The 20105-nt window shown below is 39.7% G+C and overlaps 1 protein-coding gene across 6 annotated transcripts in view; it reads left to right on the top strand.

Moving 5' to 3' along the window:
• Nucleotides 1–20105, top strand: part of LOC138978818 (kinesin-like protein unc-104) — a 110758-nt gene that overhangs the window by 34008 nt on the left and 56645 nt on the right. For 5 of the 6 annotated variants that reach the window (XR_011459818.1, XM_070351603.1, XM_070351600.1 and 2 more), the window contains 14 exons: nucleotides 703–781; nucleotides 2101–2319; nucleotides 3250–3503; nucleotides 4422–4501; nucleotides 4864–4955; nucleotides 5535–5675; nucleotides 6485–6532; nucleotides 13359–13440; nucleotides 14024–14096; nucleotides 14997–15105; nucleotides 15505–15587; nucleotides 16497–16565; nucleotides 17155–17342; nucleotides 19356–19496. Coding sequence is in view for 5 of the 6 variants with exons in the window: in XM_070351603.1 (XP_070207704.1) it covers nucleotides 703–781; nucleotides 2101–2319; nucleotides 3250–3503; nucleotides 4422–4501; nucleotides 4864–4955; nucleotides 5535–5675; nucleotides 6485–6532; nucleotides 13359–13440; nucleotides 14024–14096; nucleotides 14997–15105; nucleotides 15505–15587; nucleotides 16497–16565; nucleotides 17155–17342; nucleotides 19356–19496 (1658 nt within the window). In the remaining variant the exon portion in view is untranslated. The remainder of the gene's footprint in view (nucleotides 1–702; nucleotides 782–2100; nucleotides 2320–3249; nucleotides 3504–4421; nucleotides 4502–4863; nucleotides 4956–5534; nucleotides 5676–6484; nucleotides 6533–13358; nucleotides 13441–14023; nucleotides 14097–14996; nucleotides 15106–15504; nucleotides 15588–16496; nucleotides 16566–17154; nucleotides 17343–19355; nucleotides 19497–20105) is intronic. The other variant, XM_070351604.1, reaches the window with a different exon arrangement.

Genomic DNA, 20105 nt, shown 5'->3' with positions numbered 1-20105 from the left:
TTACAACCAGAAGCAAGAATAGATTGTTTTGTTTATAGTGTGCCATTTCTTGAAATAGTATTTTGGATAAGTAAACCTGTTGTAATATTGCTAAGTACCTTTTGTAATATTGCTAAGTGTTTGTTCGTGGAGTGTTGCTGCTGTATAGGCATTGATTTTAAAGTGTGCACATTTGTTGGAAATGTGTTGGAGTTAAAACTGCATGTGTTTTATTTTTGATGCTGACCGATATTTTGATCACATACACAAACATTTCTAAACATTTTTTTCTGTTAACTTGAGTTAGTAGAGTATCAAGGGTTATATATTGATATTTGTTGTTGTTCTCAATGCATTGATGGGGAGGGGAAGAGAGGAGGTAGGGGCTTTTATTGATGAGTTACATGAGTATTTATGGGTCACAGGTGTACGTTTCATTGTGACATAATCTGTGTACTACTTTTTTTTTCTTCTGTACTATTAAGTCTGTTTATACTTCCTAGACAAATTTTGTCTGATCTCGCAAAAGATAAATTAAAAATACAGATTTTGCGCTGTTTACAGCAGTCATACTGTTTTGAAACAATGCAATATTTTGCTTGCCAAAGTAAGGCCAGGAATCTTCTTGAAGATAAGCTTCCTCTTTTGTGCCTTAATTTCCTTGAGTCTTGACTCAAAGTTTGTACTTGAAATTTAAGCTGTTCATGTTGCTTGTTTTCTCAGGCTCACAAGAAGAAAAAGAAGGCAGACTTCGTTCCTTACAGAGACTCTGTCCTGACCTGGCTCCTGAGAGAAAATCTGGGTAAGTTTCCTTTGACATGAAAACAAATGAAGAAACAGTAGAAGGTATTAGTGATAGATTCAAAGCTTATAGTATAAGGTTTAATCAAATTTTAAGCTTAAACTGTCTGGAAAAAAGCAAATAAATTGGTTCATTAGATATAGTAAATGTGTACACACACAAATAAAAGAAATAAGATGTGTGTTTGTAGCCCGGTAGCGTAAAGTTGGTGGAGCGCTGGACTTGTGATCTGTGGGGCAAGGGTTCAAATCCTGACCGGGATAGACATTTCAGGTCGATCAACATTATGTGCATGCAGACTCACAGACCTTAAAATGTCCCAGTCGGTACCCTGTGCCACCACTGTGGAATGTAACAGATCTCGGTCATGCTGCCTTAAGTCCAGGTGACTTATTACACCGAAACACACACACACACCTGGGGAGCATGAGGAACTGTTGCTGCTGGTTTTCCAAGGAAAGAATTTCCCAGCGATGGGACAATGAAGTAATGAAAATGAAATGAAAAACAGTATAGAATGAACAAGAAGGGCAAAGCCCATACGACTCACATGCTTTACACATTTTTCCTACCAAAATACATGTGACCTTGACCCAAGGTCAAGGTCATCCAAGGTCATGCAACACAAAGCTGTTAATTCAAGACATAGGAAGTACAATGGTGCTTATTGGCGCTTTCTACCATGAGATATGGTCACTTTTAGTGGTTCACTACCTTATTTTGGTCACATTTCATAAGGGTCAAAGTGACCTTGACCTTGATCATATGTGACCAAATGTGTCTCATGATGAAAGCATAACATGTGCCCCACATAATTTTTAAGTTTGAAACAGTTATCTTCCATAGTTCAGGGTCAAGGTCACTTCAAAATATGTATACAATCCAACTTTGAAGAGCTCCTGTGACCTTGACCTTGAAGCAAGGTAAACCAAACTGGTATCAAAAGATGGGGCTTACTTTGCCCTATATATCATATATAGGTGAGGTATTGAATCTCAAAAACTTCAGAGAAAATGGGAAAAATGTGAAAAATAGCTGTTTTTTAGGCAACATTTATGGCCCCTGCGACCTTGACCTTGAAGCAAGGTCAAGATGCTATGTATGTTTTTTGGGGCCTTGTCATCATACACCATCTTGCCAAATTTGGTACTGATAGACTGAATAGTGTCCAAGAAATATCCAACGTTAAAGTTTTCCGGACGTCCGGACGGACGGACGGACGACTCGGGTGAGTACATAGACTCACTTTTGCTTCGCATGTGAGTCAAAAAGGGACCTGATCAGTGCAAACAAATCACATTGTCAACCATTTTCAACAGGAGGAAATTCCAAGACGGCCATGGTGGCTGCTCTCAGCCCAGCGGACATCAACTACGACGAGACGCTGAGCACGCTGAGATACGCAGACCGCGCCAAGCAGATCATGTGCAAGGCCGTGGTCAACGAGGACCCCAACGCTCGTCTCATCCGCGAGCTCAAGGAGGAGGTGGCCCGGCTCAGAGAGCTGCTGGCTTCTGAGGGCATCGACATCGGTGACGGTGAGGATCTAGTTGACGATTTTTTAAAAATAACTCTGTCAGTGTTACATGACCGTTCGACAGAGTTATGCCGCTCGAAGCTCGGACACATAGTTTGACTTCCACTTCCGGCAAACACGTGCTCGAAGAAAACAAGCAAGGAGAGAGGAGAGTAATCGGTCCTAACATTGTGTGTTGCTCTTGGGGAAAGTGCGATTTTGATGGTCGAAATGCTGCGCGTATACGTAACGTCAGTTTCTTTCCATTTGTGAAATGTGACATTATACGCCAGTCACTAGCAAGATCAGGGTGTGTCTTAAATACGTGTACTGTGGGCGGAGGAACCACTGGTGATATTTGTCTGAGTAAAGCAAAGGTACTCATTCTTTCACAACTCATAGAAGTTATTTCCGGAATTCGTCTATTGACAGAGGGATGAATGATGGTTGCTGCTGTTGGTTGATTTCTGGATTGTTTGGTTGGACTGTCCCAACTACAGTCCAATTTGTCTATCACCACCACCCAAAGAACCGACCAAAAGAGCTTGTGATAGACAGGAAAGTTGAATTATATTACAAAAAAACATCAAAGGTCCTTTGGTGTATTAGTTACCAGGGCAGGTTTCACTGCAGCAGGCTTGATCTTGGGCATGCTGGTTGCTGTACACAGTTCAAATAGTCATCAAGTTGGTATAGTGGGAGAGTTTGACCCAATATCTTTTGTTCTTTTGATAGCAAGTAGTGGACAAATATTTGATGTGATTCCAACTTTTTACAACAACTGCAATGCATACAGAATTCTTAATCAGAAATAATAAATGCCAGTCAATACTGCCCACAAAAGTATTTCCAGCAACTTTCACTATTTCCCTCTTCTCTTGTTGTGCAGTTTAATAAATGTAAAATACGCTGTGAGTTTGAATCCTGACCATGATTCTTTCTCGTCTTGCAGTCAATCTCCAGGACCTTCACGAAGCGCGAGAGAAGTCAAGGTCGCGCAAGTCCTCAGTGACAATCGAGGGCGGCGAGGACGCCATAGAGAGGCTGAAGGAGAGCGAGAAGCTGATCGCAGAGCTGAACGAGTCGTGGGAGGAGAAGCTTCGCAGGACGGAGGCCATCAGAAAGGAACGTGAGGCCGTACTGGCTGAGATGGGTGTGGCTCTCAAAGAGGATGGCGGCACCATTGGTGTATTCTCACCCAAAAAGGTGAGGGGTCATTGTGGGTGTGTGGGGAGGGGGGGTCAGACTGACTCTCATAGAGGATGACGGCACCATTGGTGTATTCTCACCCAAAAAGGTGAGGGGTCATTGTGGGTGTGTGGGGAGGGGGGGGGTGTGTCTGGCTGACTCTCATAGAGGATGGCGGCACCATTGGTGTATTCTCACCCAAAAAGGTGAGGGGTCATTGTGGGTGTGTGGGGAGGGGGGGGGGGGGGGGGTGTCTGACTGACTCTCATAGAGGATGGCGGCACCATTGGTGTATTCTCACCCAAAAAGGTGAGGGGTCATTGTGGGTGTGTGGGGAAGGGGGGAGGGGGTGTCTGACTGACCCTCATAGAGGATGGCGGCACCATTGGTGTATTCTCGCCCAAGAAGGTGAGGGGTATAAATGTGTGTGTGTGTTTCTGTGGCTGTGTGGGTATGTCTCTTTGTCTGTCTGTCTGTCTCTCTGTTTGTTCTGTTTTGTCTTGTGTTTGCCTCTGTGTGTGTTTTGGTGGTACTGTTTGGCTTTGGGGATTTTCAGTCATTAAACTGACTTGGTACTCTAAAAGCCATGAAGATTGTCTCATGGATAGCGTGCTAAATTTTAAACAAGAAATCAGTTTGTTCAATGATTATCCCAGGGACAAGGAGTATAGAGCTCCTTGCCCAGGGACCATTAATCCATGTTTGAACTGAGGCTCAATGGATTGGTTTTGGTTTTTTTGTCTCAAAGTTTGTACTCTAGATAGCTTCATACCTACTTACGTCCGTACTTCCTCCCTTTGCCCCCAGAGGAGTATAGGCCATTAGCAACATTTTATCATCGGACTCGACTCTGGGCAGAGAGGTTTAGCTTATACTTCAGTTCAAATATGTGTGCTGGAAGTTTTTAAAAGTTTGTGCGATTTGTATTTGTGGCAGACTCCTCATTTAGTGAACCTGAACGAAGATCCGCTGATGTCTGAGTGTCTCATCTACTACATCAAGGACGGAACCACACGGTTAGTGGATTTTTGTGTGTGTGTGCGTGTGTTTGTGCTGGTTTGTGTGTGTGTGTATTGCATGGTTTGTGTGTGCTTGTGTGTGTTTGTGTTTGTGTGTGTGTGTGTGTGTGTGCGCAAAGGGATGCTTGTTGGTATGTATGGGTGTGCGTGAGTGTGTATGTGAGTGTGAGTAGATTATTTCTTTATGTGTGTGCTTATCTGCTTGTTCATTTTTCTTGCTTTATATTGACATGAGAGAGAGAGAGAAAAAAAGAGGGGGGGAGAGAGATATGGTGCCACTGTACAAAATTGCAGTAACTTCATGGATGTATGCATGATTTCACTGGAGATTTGATTTCTAATATTGGTATTCAATACAGAGTTGGCCGCAGTGACGCCAAAGGCCAGCAAGACATACAGCTGAGCGGCGGCCAGATCCTGGAGGAACACTGCTACTTTGACAACAGAGATGGTATGCAATTTTTGCTTTTACTTAAGTTCGTGACTAAAAAATTCCTTGCCGTGTGTTGATGGGAAATATACTATTGTGTACAATGTCACAGAGCTGATCAGATTTGTTCCCAAGCAACACAGTCTACAGCAGAACTCCCCTCTTGAACTCAAAAGATCTTGGACAATGGAGTCTTAAAAGGGAGGGAATCTTAAAATGGAGGTAAATTCTGATAAAGCAAGGTCTTAAAAAGGGGGAAGTTAGTCAAATCAGGGGGGATGGGGGGGGGGGGGGGGGTCTTAAAAGGTTGGTTACACTGTATAAGCTATCACAGATCCATAAAGGCATTCAATAGGCTAAGGGTAGCCATCCACTCAAACACATATCTTGTTTAAGCTGTTGGTTTCTGCAGACATCATGCTAAGCTCACTTGGGAATTTTACAATCACCTGCTTTGATTTTACACTGATTTAGAAAGCTAAACGTATTATCTAAGGCTCAGTGGTGAGAATGGTATAACACACAAGAAAGTCACTGTTAAATTTATTTCTGTTGATTTTATATCCTTGATGCTTGATTCCCCTTGTGTGCTGTCTGCAGGTAATGTGCTGCTGGTGCCGTGTGATGACGCTCTATGCTACGTGAACGGCCGACAGGTCACGGAACCGACCATCATGAAAACTGGGTCTCGCGTCATCCTTGGCAAACACCATGTGTTCCGCTTCAACCACCCTCAGCAAGGTTTGTGATGTTTGTGGAGCATTTGTGTTGCTTGGGTTGAAATCGAACTCCACTACTTTATGACACGAGGATGGTTGCATTGGGTCCGTATGGTCCTGTTGTACAACTAGTCCTTGCTAATCTACGAAACATATAATACAGTAACGCCAGAATGAAAAACCTTTAAAAAATAAAGTTAAACCTTGAAGAAGTTTAGCTTTAATTTTAGTTGCTTTATTTAGCTTTTTCAACAATATCAAGGTTGCTTGAGACTGCATGTGTGTGTGCACTTACCTGTCTTTTACATCGGATGAACGCATACATCATGTTATTTTTGGCTCACGTAAGTGTAGCCTATGCGATCGTAACTTTGTCTGTCTGTGCGTTTGTGCGTGTGTTTGTGCGTGTGTATGTCTGTGGTAGAAACTTTAACATTTCGTCATTTGAAGACGTCACATTATGACGTAAGAGGGTTAGACGTCACGCGAAGGAATTACTGAAAGTCTCGGTCATTGTTATTTTGAGCGGGCCGAGACTAGTTGGCAGTCGTGTCCCTGTAAGTAGGCTACATGCAGACAGACAGATCTAGATCTAGTGTCTCTCTTTCTTGCACAGTGTCACCTATGCTTACTGTGTGTGTGTGTATGTGTGACGGAGTGATTGAGTTTGTGTTACTGTTTGTCGATTTCTTACGTGAGCCTTGAAGGCTTCGCCTCTTGTTTTGTGGTGTTTTAGTGAATTGTCATGACTTAAATTCTTAGATGCCTGAGTGAAAGTGTTCTGCTTTTGCTTTTTGGAATGATTCATTTTCTTTTGTTTGTTGTTAACAGCGCGACTCAGCAGAGCTCAGATGCTGGAATCTACCGACAACTTGTCAAGTAAGTGTAGTTCTACTGGGAGTAGTTATGTCTGTGTGAAGAACATTTCTGAAGAAACATTTGAGCTGAGTAGCTTAGTCTACAGCCTATCCTTAACTGAGCCCGAAGTGGACTACAAAGTCTATAGAAAACTCAGTCAAATCTCAGTGCAAAAACTTCGCAAAGTATACTTTGTGCTGTCGACTTTGCCCAGTTAAGGATAGGCGTTTGACTTTGATATACTCAACCGTTTTGTTAACTTTCTGATTTGTTATCAGGTCAGTGATATTCAATTGATGGATGTTGAATTCTTTATTGTCTTGAATGAGAAATTCACACGTATTTTGCAATCTATCGACAGCACATAAAGTCCTCACTTGGGAAAACAATTAAACAAAACAACAACAAACATCAGCAATGCACAGTCCTGCACAAATCATAAAACAGAAAGAAAGCCTTTAGTGGAATGATAACCTTTGATCATAATAATGTTAAATCAGACTTCACTTGGTAGTACAGTGGAGTGATAACCTTTGATCATAATAATGTTAAATCAGACTTCACTTGGCAGTACAGTGGAGTGATAACCTTTGATCATTATAATGTTAAATCAGACTTCACTTGGTAGTACAGTGGAGTGATAACCTTTGATCATAATAATGTTAAATCAGACTTCACTTGGTAGTACAGTGGAGTGATAACCTTTGATCATAAGAATGTTAAATCAGACTTCACTTGGTAGTACAGTGGAGTGATAACCTTTGATCATTATAATGTTAAATCAGACTTCACTTGGTAGTACAGTGGAGTGATAACCTTTGATCATTATAATGTTAAATCAGACTTCACTTGGTAGTACAGTGGAGTGATAACCTTTGATCATAATAATGTTAAATCAGACTTCACTTGGTAGTACAGTGGAGTGATAACCTGTGATCATAATAATGTTAAATCAGACTTCACTTGGTAGTACAGTGGAGTGATAACCTGTGATCATAATAATGTTAAATCAGACTTCACTGGGTAGTACAGTGGAGTGATAACCTTTGATCATAAGAATGTTAAATCAGACTTCACTTGGTAGTACAGTGGAACCTCCTCTTCAGTGGAGTGATAACCTGTGATCATAATAATGTTAAATCAGACTTCACTTGGTAGTACAGTGGAGTGATAACCTGTGATCATAATAATGTTAAATCAGACTTCACTTGGTAGTACAGTGGAGTGATAACCTGTGATCATAATAATGTTAAATCAGACTTCACTTGGTAGTACAGTGGAGTGATAACCTGTGATCATAATAATGTTAAATCAGACTTCACTTGGTAGTACAGTGGAGTGATAACCTGTGATCATAATAATGTTAAATCAGACTTCACTTGGTAGTACAGTGGAGTGATAACCTGTGATCATAATAATGTTAAATCAGACTTCACTTGGTAGTACAGTGGAGTGATAACCTGTGATCATAATAATGTTAAATCAGACTTCACTTGGTAGTACAGTGGAGTGATAACCTGTGATCATAGTAATGTTAAATCAGACTTCACTTGGTAGTACAGTGGAGTGATAACCTGTGATCATAATAATGTTAAATCAGACTTCACTTGGTAGTACAGTGGAGTGATAACCTGTGATCATAATAATGTTAAATCAGACTTCACTTGGTAGTACAGTGGAACCTCCTCTTCAGGGGAGTGATAACCTTTGATCATAATAATGTTAAATCAGACTTCACTTGGCAGTACAGTGGAGTGATAACCTTTGATCATAATAATGTTAAATCAGACTTCACTTGGTAGCACAGTGGAACCTCCTCTTCAGTGGAGTGATAACCTGTGATCATAATAATGTTAAATCAGACTTCACTTGGTAGTACAGTGGAGTGATAACCTTTGATCATAATAATGTTAAATCAGACTTCACTTGGTAGCACAGTGGAACCTCCTCTTCAGTGGAGTGATAACCTGTGATCATAATAATGTTAAATCAGACTTCACTTGGTAGTACAGTGGAGTGATAACCTTTGATCATAATAATGTTAAATCAGACTTCACTTGGCAGTACAGTGGAGTGATAACCTTTGATCATTATAATGTTAAATCAGACTTCACTTGGTAGTACAGTGGAGTGATAACCTTTGATCATTATAATGTTAAATCAGACTTCACTTGGTAGTACAGTGGAGTGATAACCTTTGATCATTATAATGTTAAATCAGACTTCACTTGGTAGTACAGTGGAACCTCCTCTTCAGTGGAGTGATAACCTTTGATCATTATAATGTTAAATCAGACTTCACTTGGTAGTACAGTGGAGTGATAACCTTTGATCATTATAATGTTAAATCAGACTTCACTTGGTAGTACAGTGGAGTGATAACCTTTGATCATTATAATGTTAAATCAGACTTCACTTGGTAGTACAGTGGAGTGATAACCTGTGATCATAGTAATGTTAAATCAGACTTCACTTGGTAGTACAGTGGAGTGATAACCTTTGATCATAATAATGTTAAATCAGACTTCACTTGGTAGTACAGTGGAGTGATAACCTGTGATCATAATAATGTTAAATCAGACTTCACTTGGTAGTACAGTGGAGTGATAACCTTTGATCATAGTAATGTTAAATCAGACTTCACTTGGTAGTACAGTGGAGTGATAACCTGTGATCATAATAATGTTAAATCAGACTTCACTGGGTAGTACAGTGGAGTGATAACCTGTGATCATAATAATGTTAAATCAGACTTCACTTGGTAGTACAGTGGAGTGATAACCTGTGATCATAATAATGTTAAATCAGACTTCACTTGGTAGTACAGTGGAGTGATAACCTGTGATCATAATAATGTTAAATCAGACTTCACTTGGTAGTACAGTGGAGTGATAACCTGTGATCATAGTAATGTTAAATCAGACTTCACTTGGTAGTACAGTGGAGTGATAACCTTTGATCTTAATAATGTTAAATCAGACTTCACTTGGTAGTACAGTGGAGTGATAACCTTTGATCATAATAATGTTAAATCAGACTTCACTTGGTGATAACCTTTGATCATCATAATGTTAAATCAGACTTCACTTGGCAGTACAGTGGAGTGATAACCTTTGATCATAGTAATGTTAAATCAGACTTCACTTGGCAGTACAGTGGAGTGATAACCTTTGATCATAGTAATGTTAAATCAGACTTCACTTGGTAGTACAGTGGAGTGATAACCTTTGATCATAATAATGTTAAATCAGACTTCACTTGGCAGTACAGTGGAGTGATAACCTTTGATCATTATAATGTTAAATCAGACTTCACTTGGTAGTACAGTGGAGTGATAACCTTTGATCATTATAATGTTAAATCAGACTTCACTTGGTAGTACAGTGGAGTGATAACCTTTGATCATAAGAATGTTAAATCAGACTTCACTTGGTAGTACAGTGGAGTGATAACCTTTGATCATAAGAATGTTAAATCAGACTTCACTTGGTGATAACCTTTGATCATAATAATGTTAAATCAGAATTCACTTGGTTGTACAGTGGAGTGATAACCTTTGATCATAGTAATGTTAAATCAGACTTCACTTGGCAGTACAGTGGAGTGATAACCTTTGATCATAGTAATGTTAAATCAGACTTCACTTGGTAGTACAGTGGAGTGATAACCTTTGATCATAAGAATGTTAAATCAGACTTCACTTGGTAGTACAGTGGAGTGATAACCTGTGATCATAATAATGTTAAATCAGACTTCACTTGGTAGTACAGTGGAGTGATAACCTTTGATCATAATAATGTTAAATCAGACTTCACTTGGTAGTACAGTGGAGTGATAACCTGTGATCATAATAATGTTAAATCAGACTTCACTTGGTAGTACAGTGGAGTGATAACCTTTGATCATAATAATGTTAAATCAGACGTCACTTGGCAGTACAGTGGAGTGATAACCTTTGATCATAATAATGTTAAATCAGACTTCACTTGGTAGTACAGTGGAGTGATAACCTTTGATCATAGTAATGTTAAATCAGACTTCACTTGGTAGTACAGTGGAGTGATAACCTGTGATCATAATAATGTTAAATCAGACTTCACTTGGCAGTACAGTGGAGTGATAACCTTTGATCATAAGAATGTTAAATCAGACTTCACTTGGTAGTACAGTGGAACCTCCTCTTCAGTGGAGTGATAACCTGTGATCATAATAATGTTAAATCAGACTTCACTTGGTTGTACGGTGGAGTGATAACCTTTGATCATAATAATGTTAAATCAGACTTCACTTGGTAGTACAGTGGAACCTCCTCTTCAGTGGAGTGATAACCTGTGATCATAATAATGTTAAATCAGACTTCACTGGGTAGTACAGTGGAGTGATAACCTTTGATCATAAGAATGTTAAATCAGACTTCACTTGGTAGTACAGTGGAACCTCCTCTTCAGTGGAGTGATAACCTTTGATCATAAGAATGTTAAATCAGACTTCACTTGGTTGTACAGTGGAGTGATAACCTTTGATCATAATAATGTTAAATCAGACTTCACTTGGCAGTACAGTGGAGTGATAACCTTTGATCATAATAATGTTAAATCAGACTTCACTTGGTAGTACAGTGGAGTGATAACCTGTGATCATAATAATGTTAAATCAGACTTCACTTGGTAGTACAGTGGAACCTCCTCTTCAGGGGAGTGATAACCTTTGATCATAATAATGTTAAATCAGACTTCACTTGGTAGTACAGTGGAACCTCCTCTTCAGTGGAGTGATAACCTTTGATCATAATAATGTTAAATCAGACTTCACTTGGTAGTACAGTGGAACCTCCTCTTCAGTGGAGTGATAACCTTTGATCATAATAATGTTAAATCAGACTTCACTTGGTAGTACAGTGGAACCTCCTCTTCAGTGGAGTGATAACCTTTGATCATAATAATGTTAAATCAGACTTCACTTGGTAGTACAGTGGAACCTCCTCTTCAGTGGAGTGAAGTAGATTATAGTACGATGTTTGATGTTGTAATGTTTGTGCGTGTGTTATAATGCAATATGTTATGATGTAATGTGTGATGATGTATTCGGTGTTTGATAGTGGATGTATGCTTGTTAGTTGTAGATCTAGTATGATGTTTGAGGCTGTAATGTTTGTGCGGGTGTCATAAGTAGCCGTACGAGGGTTCCAGTGTGTGAGTTGTGCATGGCCGGGCGCTAGAGTGCTGCATGAATGAGTAAGTGCATGTGGAGTTGTATGGCTGGGTGAATTGTGGGTTGCGTACGTCCGAGGGGCACATGTAGCCTGTGTGTCTGAAGTAGTGGGTATGTGTGCGTAAGGGTGTGTTGATATTGAACTTCAGTTGTTGCTTTGTAAATGTCTATGTTTCAGTGTATTATGTCTTGCCACACACATGCCAAATTTCCTTGTATTGATGAGGACAATAAAATTTCTTGTATCTTGTATCTTGTATAACCTTTGATCATAAAGATGTTAAATCAGACTTCACTTGGCAGTACAGTGGAGTGATAACCTTTGATCATAATAATGTTAAATCAGACTTCACTTGGTAGTACAGTGGAACCTCCTCTTCAGTGGAGTGATAACCTTTGATCATAAGAATGTTAAATCAGACTTCACTTGGTAGTACAGTGGAGTGATAACCTTTGATCATTATAATGTTAAATCAGACTTCACTTGGCAGTACAGTGGAGTGATAACCTTTGATCATAAGAATGTTAAATCAGACTTCACTTGGCAGTACAGTGGAGTGATAACCTTTGATCATTATAATGTTAAATCAGACTTCACTTGGTAGTACAGTGGAGTGATAACCTTTGATCATTATAATGTTAAATCAGACATCACTTGGCAGTACAGTGGAGTGATAACCTTTGATCATCATAATGTTAAATCAGACTTCACTTGGTAGTACAGTGGAGTGATAACCTTTGATCATCATAATGTTAAATCAGACTTCACTTGGCAGTACAGTGGAGTGATAACCTTTGATCATAGTAATGTTAAATCAGACTTCACTTGGCAGTACAGTGGAGTGATAACCTTTGATCATTATAATGTTAAATCAGACTTCACTTGGTAGTACAGTGGAGTGATAACCTTTGATCATAAGAATGTTAAATCAGACTTCACTTGGTAGTACAGTGGAGTGATAACCTTTGATCATAGTAATGTTAAATCAGACTTCACTTGGCAGTACAGTGGAGTGATAACCTTTGATCATAAGAATGTTAAATCAGACTTCACTTGGTAGTACAGTGGAGTGATAACCTTTGATCATCATAATGTTAAATCAGACTTCACTTGGTAGTACAGTGGAGTGATAACCTTTGATCATAAAGATGTTAAATCAGACTTCACTTGGCAGTACAGTGGAGTGATAACCTTTGATCATAATAATGTTAAATCAGACTTCACTTGGTAGTACAGTGGAGTGATAACCTGTGATCATAATAATGTTAAATCAGACTTCACTTGGCAGTACAGTGGAGTGATAACCTTTGATCATAAGAATGTTAAATCAGACTTCACTTGGTAGTACAGTGGAGTGATAACCTTTGATCATAATAATGTTAAATCAGACTTCACTTGGTAGTACAGTGGAACCTTCCCTTTAAGATCCTAACAATCTGAGAAATTCGAAAAAAGGAGGGAGTCTTAAAATGGTAGTACATTTACAAAGGTTATGAACACAAAATTAAAGAAAACAGGGTCTTAAAAGTAAAATGGAGGAAGTCTTAAATTGGGGGTCTTAGAAGGGGCGTTCCACTGTATTGATTTTGTTTCCTGAAAGGGAAATATTCATGTTATTAATTCTGTGTTTCTCAGCTGAGCCTGTGGACTGGACCTTCGCCCAGCTGGAACTGCTGGAGAAACAAGGCATTGACCTCAGGAAGGAAATGGAGCAAAGGTCAGCTCAACATTTACAATAACAACTTTGTAATTATTGGCCATAAAAGATCTACTACCAGACATATAAAGAGGTCTCTTCGATTTAAATGGCAATGCGCACACCACCCGTCATGTAATAGCCAAAGTCGGCTCCTGTGACAAAATCCCCACGAACTACACCCAGTGGGCATCCAGATCCAGATCAGATCCAGAAAGGCAATACATTAACAAGGATTTTTGTGTGTGACAGTAATCTTCACCTGCCTGTTAACATTCAAAGACATATATGTAAGCTTCAGTAAACATAATCAAAGTTGACTGTGTTTTGAGCACTGTTTTAAGATTTACACGGCTGCCTGCAAATTTTGTTGATTGACGGACACAATCTCACCACTAAAATGTCCATCTCCAAGATGGTGCCATGCTGCCTAAAAATGCAGGATCAATTTTAAAAGAGTGTGTGGCATGCAAAACTTTCACCATAGGTGACCTGGAGAGTAAAAAGTGCAGAATAATAATAGGAAGTAATTTTGTTGTTGAAGAATGAAGGTCATGTGCATACTATTGAAGATAGCTGACATCTTTAACGCTTGTTTGTGCAGACTGATGAATCTGGAGGAACAGTATCGCAAGGAGAAGGAAGAAGCTGATCTGCTGTTTGAGCAACAACGCCAGGCATGTTTTATATCTATACACGGCTTCATCCACTACAAATGTCCTAAAGAAAATAATAAAATGGTCTTATGTCTCAAACATTATACGTTATTTGCGTTTTTGACCAAAATATGACATTTTACACAGATCGAGACAGTCTCCGAGACAGTCTCCGAGACCGCGATAGCAGTCGAGGTGAACAATGACTGTCGAGATCTGTGTAAAATGTCATATTTTGGTCAAAAACGCAAATAACATTTATGTATCGATCGAATTCCTTTCAGGTACTGACTTTGTTGTTGTTTTGACGATTGTCGAACGAGCACACACACACGTATGCAATCAAACACATAAGCTTCATATTTGGGCGTTTCAGGTTGACCGAAACTTCAAAGGAACTACAAAACACACGTCATGTACTGACTTTGTTGTTGTTTTGACATTGAACAGCACACACACATGCAATCGGACACATGACGTGTGTTTTGTAGTTCCTTTAAAGTTTCGGTCAACCTGAAACGCCCAAATATGAAGTTTTGTAGGCCTCTGACGTCACATGGCTCAAATAAGGGAAATCCAATGTCCAATTGATACATTTTTTGTTTCATCTGAAAGGATTATTCACATATTTACCACAGATAGGTTTAAATGTCCTTGACTCAAAAATACAAAAAACAAAAATCAGGAAAAAGCAAACTTCAGCCTTAGTATGTGTGTTCAGCATTCTGTGTTTGATAAGCAGCAAAGATTTGAAACTGCGTAATTGAAAAATGTCCTTTTCTTTTTTTTTTATGTCACAGCTCTGATACCTTGTTGTTGTTGCTTGTTTAATTATTTTGTATGTTTACTATGTCACAGCTCTGATACCTTGTTGTTGTTGCTTGTTTAATTATTTTGTATGTTTACTTTTTTGGTGCCCAGGACTATGAGAATCGTATCCAGACTCTGCAGGAACAAGTGGAGCGTCACTCCATGATCTCGAGCGTGGCTACCACAAACTTCATGGACGATGAGGAGGAGGAGGAGGAGGGTCAGTACAAGTCTGCCACTTTAACTTCTTCGTTGTGGTGAAAATGTTTCTTTGTGGTTAAACAAAACATGTGTGCTGTTGATTTTGTCTTGTCTTTGGTAAAAACGAATCGCGTTGTCGACCGTTTTGAACAGGAGGTAATTCCAAGATGGCTAGGGTGTGTGTTTGTGTGTGTGTGCGTGCATGGGGGGGGGGAGGAGGAGGGGGGGGGAGGAGGAGGGGGGGGGGGAGGAGGAGGGGGGGGGGGGGGGGAGTGTGTTATGCTGGGTGCTGAGGATGAGGACTGTCATAGTGGTAGACTTTGAAACCTCAACATTGTGATATATATTTTTCTGTTTGAGAAAAGGAAAGATTTCAAAGTTTGCTGATGATGGACATTTTTGTGTTTTTTGTTGACAGAAGTAAAATGGACAGAGAGAGAGTATGAGGTTGCCGCCTGGGCTTTCCGCAAGTGGAAGCATCACCAGTTCACCTCCCTAAGGGTACGGTCCCCTCTGTACTGTACCGCTGTTTGGTATTCCTTAAACATTTTAATTTGTGACAAATGTTTGTGTGTGTGTGCGAAGGCATTAGGTGAGATCCTTTTCTATTCTGATGGGTAAGTCACTTTGCTTTCACAATTTAATATTTTGTTTTGCGTTCCTATTTGTGTGAATTTGCAGGAATATAAAGGATTAGAATTCTGTAAAGGAACTTTATATTGGTAGCATGAATTGAAACTGGGTGAGGGAGTAGACTTAGATGAATGCTGAAAGGTTTTAGGGAGGCAAGGTGCATAGAAACTAAATCTGTGGGAAGTAGAAGACCAATGCAAAGGAATAATAAATATATAAGCGTGATGACATAACAAGTTACTTCCCTGAGATGACTTTGCTTGGTTTACTCGGGTTAACAACAAGAAATCCAAACAAGCAAACTCTGTTCTGTAGGTTAATTAGAAAAAAACACAGTAAACACCAAGTTCCAAAGACTTTCGGGCCACGCCCTTCTTCAGTGAAATGAATGTAAGCAAACAATTAATTTCTGGTTAAATTCGGTGGAAGATTTTGTTTGATTTCTTTTTGTTTATTAATGAGCGAACTCTGTTCAGCTTAAATTCAGTGGAATATTTCTGTTATTTCTGTTTTCTTGAGAAATATCCAGTTTTTCATTGTTCAGTGGAATTGTAACCCTTAGGCTGGTTGTCGCGACATATGTCGCGCTACTGGCTCAGTTTGTTTGGTCGGTTCCGATTACCTCCTATGGATGCGAAAACCTATATGACCGTTTTTCTTTATTTTTCTCTCTGTTAATTCACCAGTGGCTATGTGACATGTGTTACAGAATTGCACCAGTGTAAGGGTTAATTGTTCAGATTTGTATATATATTGTTTGTATTGTGTGCATTTCAGGATGACCTGTGGGGAAATGCCATCTTCCTCAAAGAGGCCAATGCCATTAGTGTGGAACTGAACAAGAAGGTAATTGTATTTACAGTAAGCTTACTTATATCAGGGCAGTGTAAGTTCACAAAAGTTTGATTCCACTGTACCCAAAGAGTTTAATTTTGGCATGTTTTAAAAAGACTCCAATTTCTGAGTCACCTATCTTGACAATAATCACGGAAGGCTAGTAAATGAGTAAGTTTCCTGGGTGTATCGAAGCAGGCACTCCACTAATACATAAGGATTAACTATAGGCACATAATTTACTATTGTTTCAATAATAAGAACATTTTTCCAAACAGAAATCTAAAACAGATGAACAGCATGTTTGGTTTTGTCTGGAATTAAACGTTCAAATAACATAACACTTTCTACCCCACCTATGTTGACCAAGTTTTTTTTTAGCCGAGACCAGCTGTGCAGCAGCAGGTCACTCAGAATTGTAGTAACTGTGTAGTAACTGTGTAGTAACTGTGTAGATGGACGTTACAGGAAGCGACTGAAGCTAACAGTCTGAGTGGATATATCTGTACCTGGTTGGATAGAGCCATAAGAGTGGATGCGGATATATCCGTACCTGGGAGACAATGAGTTAACCTTTATTTGTTTTTCATTCTGCCAACAGGTTCAGTTCCAGTTTATACTGCTGACGGATACCCTCTACTCACCTCTGCCCCCTGAACTTCTGCCCTCCGACTCAATGCAGAGAACTCGCGAAGAGATGCCCCGACCTTTCCCCCGCACTGTGGTGGCCGTGGAAGTTCAGGACACCAAGAACGGAGCCACTCACCATTGGTCGCTGGAGAAACTCAGGTGTGTGTTTGTTGATGTTGTCATCATGGTAGCTAAGAGGGTGTTGTTGAGTTTTGTGCTGGAGTTGTTGACTCTGTGTGTGTGCAGGTGGTTTTCTGTGTTTTTGCTGTGAGACAAGTTTACCACAGTGGAATCCCCCTTTTTAAGACCTAAAAAAACCTGAGAAAATTAAGTCGTAAAAGGGAGGGAGTCTTAAAATGTGGGTACATTGACAGAGGTTATGAACAGAAAATCTGAAAAAAACCAGTGTCTTAAAAGGGAAGGAGTCTTAAATCAGGTGTCTTAAAGCGGGGGGGGGGGGGGGGGGGGTCTACTGTATTTAAGTTAAGAGGGTGGGTGTGAGGGGGGAGCTTTTACGCACACTTTCTCCACCCCTCTCAGTAAATGACAATGGCCCCAGCAACAAAAGGAACAACACAAGTGTACGCACATTTGCATGAACGCACGTACTCGGATCTTTGCAACCTTTTGTTTGAACATACTGGATGCCCCTTTAGCTTGGGAGTTTTTAGCAAGTGCATCTTACAGAAACTGTGCATGTTTGTTATTTCTTTCTGAACATGTTTATTTTGTTGAAGAGTATGTGCTAACATGTTATAGAGAATTGATACTTCTTTGATAGATATTTATTTAAACATTTTGATAACAAAATGTAGCTAGTATTTGTGGCTTTAGTATCAATGAATTATGTTGTGACCATGGTGCGAACATTATTTTTATTAGAAGTTGAATCGGGTGGAAGATGAATCGGTTTTGTTATTAGAATTTGTAATGTTCAGTCTGTTTAGTCATTTTTAATTCAACTGTGTGTGTGTCAGAACTGGTGAACTATTTTTCTAATTCTTTTTGACACTGAATGTGCACTGTCCTTAAATTCATTTTCACTGATTGTTTCAAATCTCGGTCTGAGATGCGTGTCTTTGTTTCCCTATGATTTCTTTTCTTTCTATTATTTTTTTTCTTTTGGTCAAGGTTTCTGAAAGGGCAAAGTTTGGAACTTATGCCCAGAACACTGTTTTGCACGTTTGGAATGTCGGACTAACGTATAAAGATGAGAAACAAAACCTTTCATTGCTTGCATACATGGAAGGTTTTTCTTTGAGTTACCCTGTTATCTGTTTATATTACCCTTCCCTGGTGCATTCTCTGCAAGTTTTGATTTGGTTTTGGGCATTGTTTTGACGAAGCATGAGTTCCAACCTTTGTCCGGGTTTAAGGTCTTGGTGAGAATGGGAGAGTGAATGATTTGACAAAAAGCATGGTCACAGAGAAAAGTGCTAGAGTAATGTTTGCATGATGTTTTGTGAGGGCTAGGGGTGTTACTGGTTTTGTCTGTGGTATTATTTTCGTGCACATTAGTTATTGAAAATGATTGATAAGGCTTTGCGTTTGAATGTTTAGTAAATTGTTACAATTATTTTTAGTTTATCAGCCAGTTCTGCTTTCACATGGAATTTTCCTTTTTTTTGTCAGAAATGTAGTAATATTAATTTAACTTGCTTTTTGTGGTTATGTTGATTTTACAAACAGCAACAGATTCAGCTTGTTAATTTTCTTGAGAAAAACAAAAACACTTGAAATGGTTTTGAAAAGCTTTTGCAATTAGGCACAAAAACCCTTGTGAATATACTATATGTTTTGTAAGTTTAACAGCAAAGAACAAACTGCAGTTTTAGAAATGTATGTTATGTGGCCTGTATTCAAATTTTTGTTTGTCTTCCTGACAATAGGGGCAGTGGAGGGGGGGAGGGGGGGGGGGTTGAAGTTGAACAAAAGATGCACAATCAACAAAACGGTTATGACAAATGCAGGAGGACATTAGCAAAATACACAGCAGGGCAAGAAATCAATATTCATTAATTTACCCAAGGAAATGAAAAAGAGGGGGTCAGTGAGTGAGTTGAGGGTGGAAAGGAGTTGGATTATGTACGGTCAACATTGTCACAGTAAATGAACTAAGGGTTGCATGTCTTGTATTTGTATCGCACGCTGCTCTGATCGCTAAACCTGTAGGCATCGGTTGGAACTCATGCGAACCGTGTACAATGAGGACCTCTCCCCGGACACCCCCGAGGCCAAGCAAAACATTTTTCACTGCCTCTCGGCCTGCGGCCAGCAAAACGTGTTCAATTTCAGAAACCTGCTGCCAAACAGGTCAGACTGCTCTTCCCTTCTCTGCCACTTGATCGTCGTTTGTTGTCTTCTTGCTGTGTTGTACCACTGTGAAGTTCTTGTTCCTCTGGAGCAACGTTTCTTGATGTGCGCTTTTGTTTTCTTGCAGTGGATTTCGTTCTTTCTCTGCCACTTGGTGGTCATTGTCCTCTGCCTGCTGTGTTGTACCCCTGTGGAAGTGTTCCTGTGAATCATTAGCGAGCAACATTTTTTGATGTACGCTTTTGTTTTCAAGCAGTGGATTTTGTTTTCTTGCAGTGGGTTTCGTTTTCTCTCAGCCTGTTCTTCCCTTCTCTGCCACACTTGATGGTCGTTGTCCTCTGCTTGCTGTGTTGTACCACTGTGAAGTTCTTGTTCCTCTGGAGCAAACTTTCTTGATGCGCGCTTTGGCCAGGTTTCTTGCAGTGGATTTCGTTCTCTCTCACCCTGCTGTTCCATTTTCTGCTTCCCAAAGTGTTTTGTATGATTATATCTGCTTGTGTTGTTGGACAGTTGTGGAAGTTGTGTTGTTCTTCTGAATCGATGGAGATGTGTTTTTTTCCCCAGTGGATTTAGTTTTCTCTCAGTGGGTGTTGCTTTTTTGATGTGTGA

The sequence above is a fragment of the Littorina saxatilis genome, linkage group LG10 (genome assembly GCF_037325665.1).
Source record: "Littorina saxatilis isolate snail1 linkage group LG10, US_GU_Lsax_2.0, whole genome shotgun sequence".
Classification (NCBI taxonomy): Eukaryota; Metazoa; Mollusca; class Gastropoda; order Littorinimorpha; family Littorinidae; genus Littorina; species Littorina saxatilis.
The sequence above is the reverse complement of the archived record's forward strand: the minus strand, read 5'-3'. Positions and strand labels throughout refer to the sequence as shown.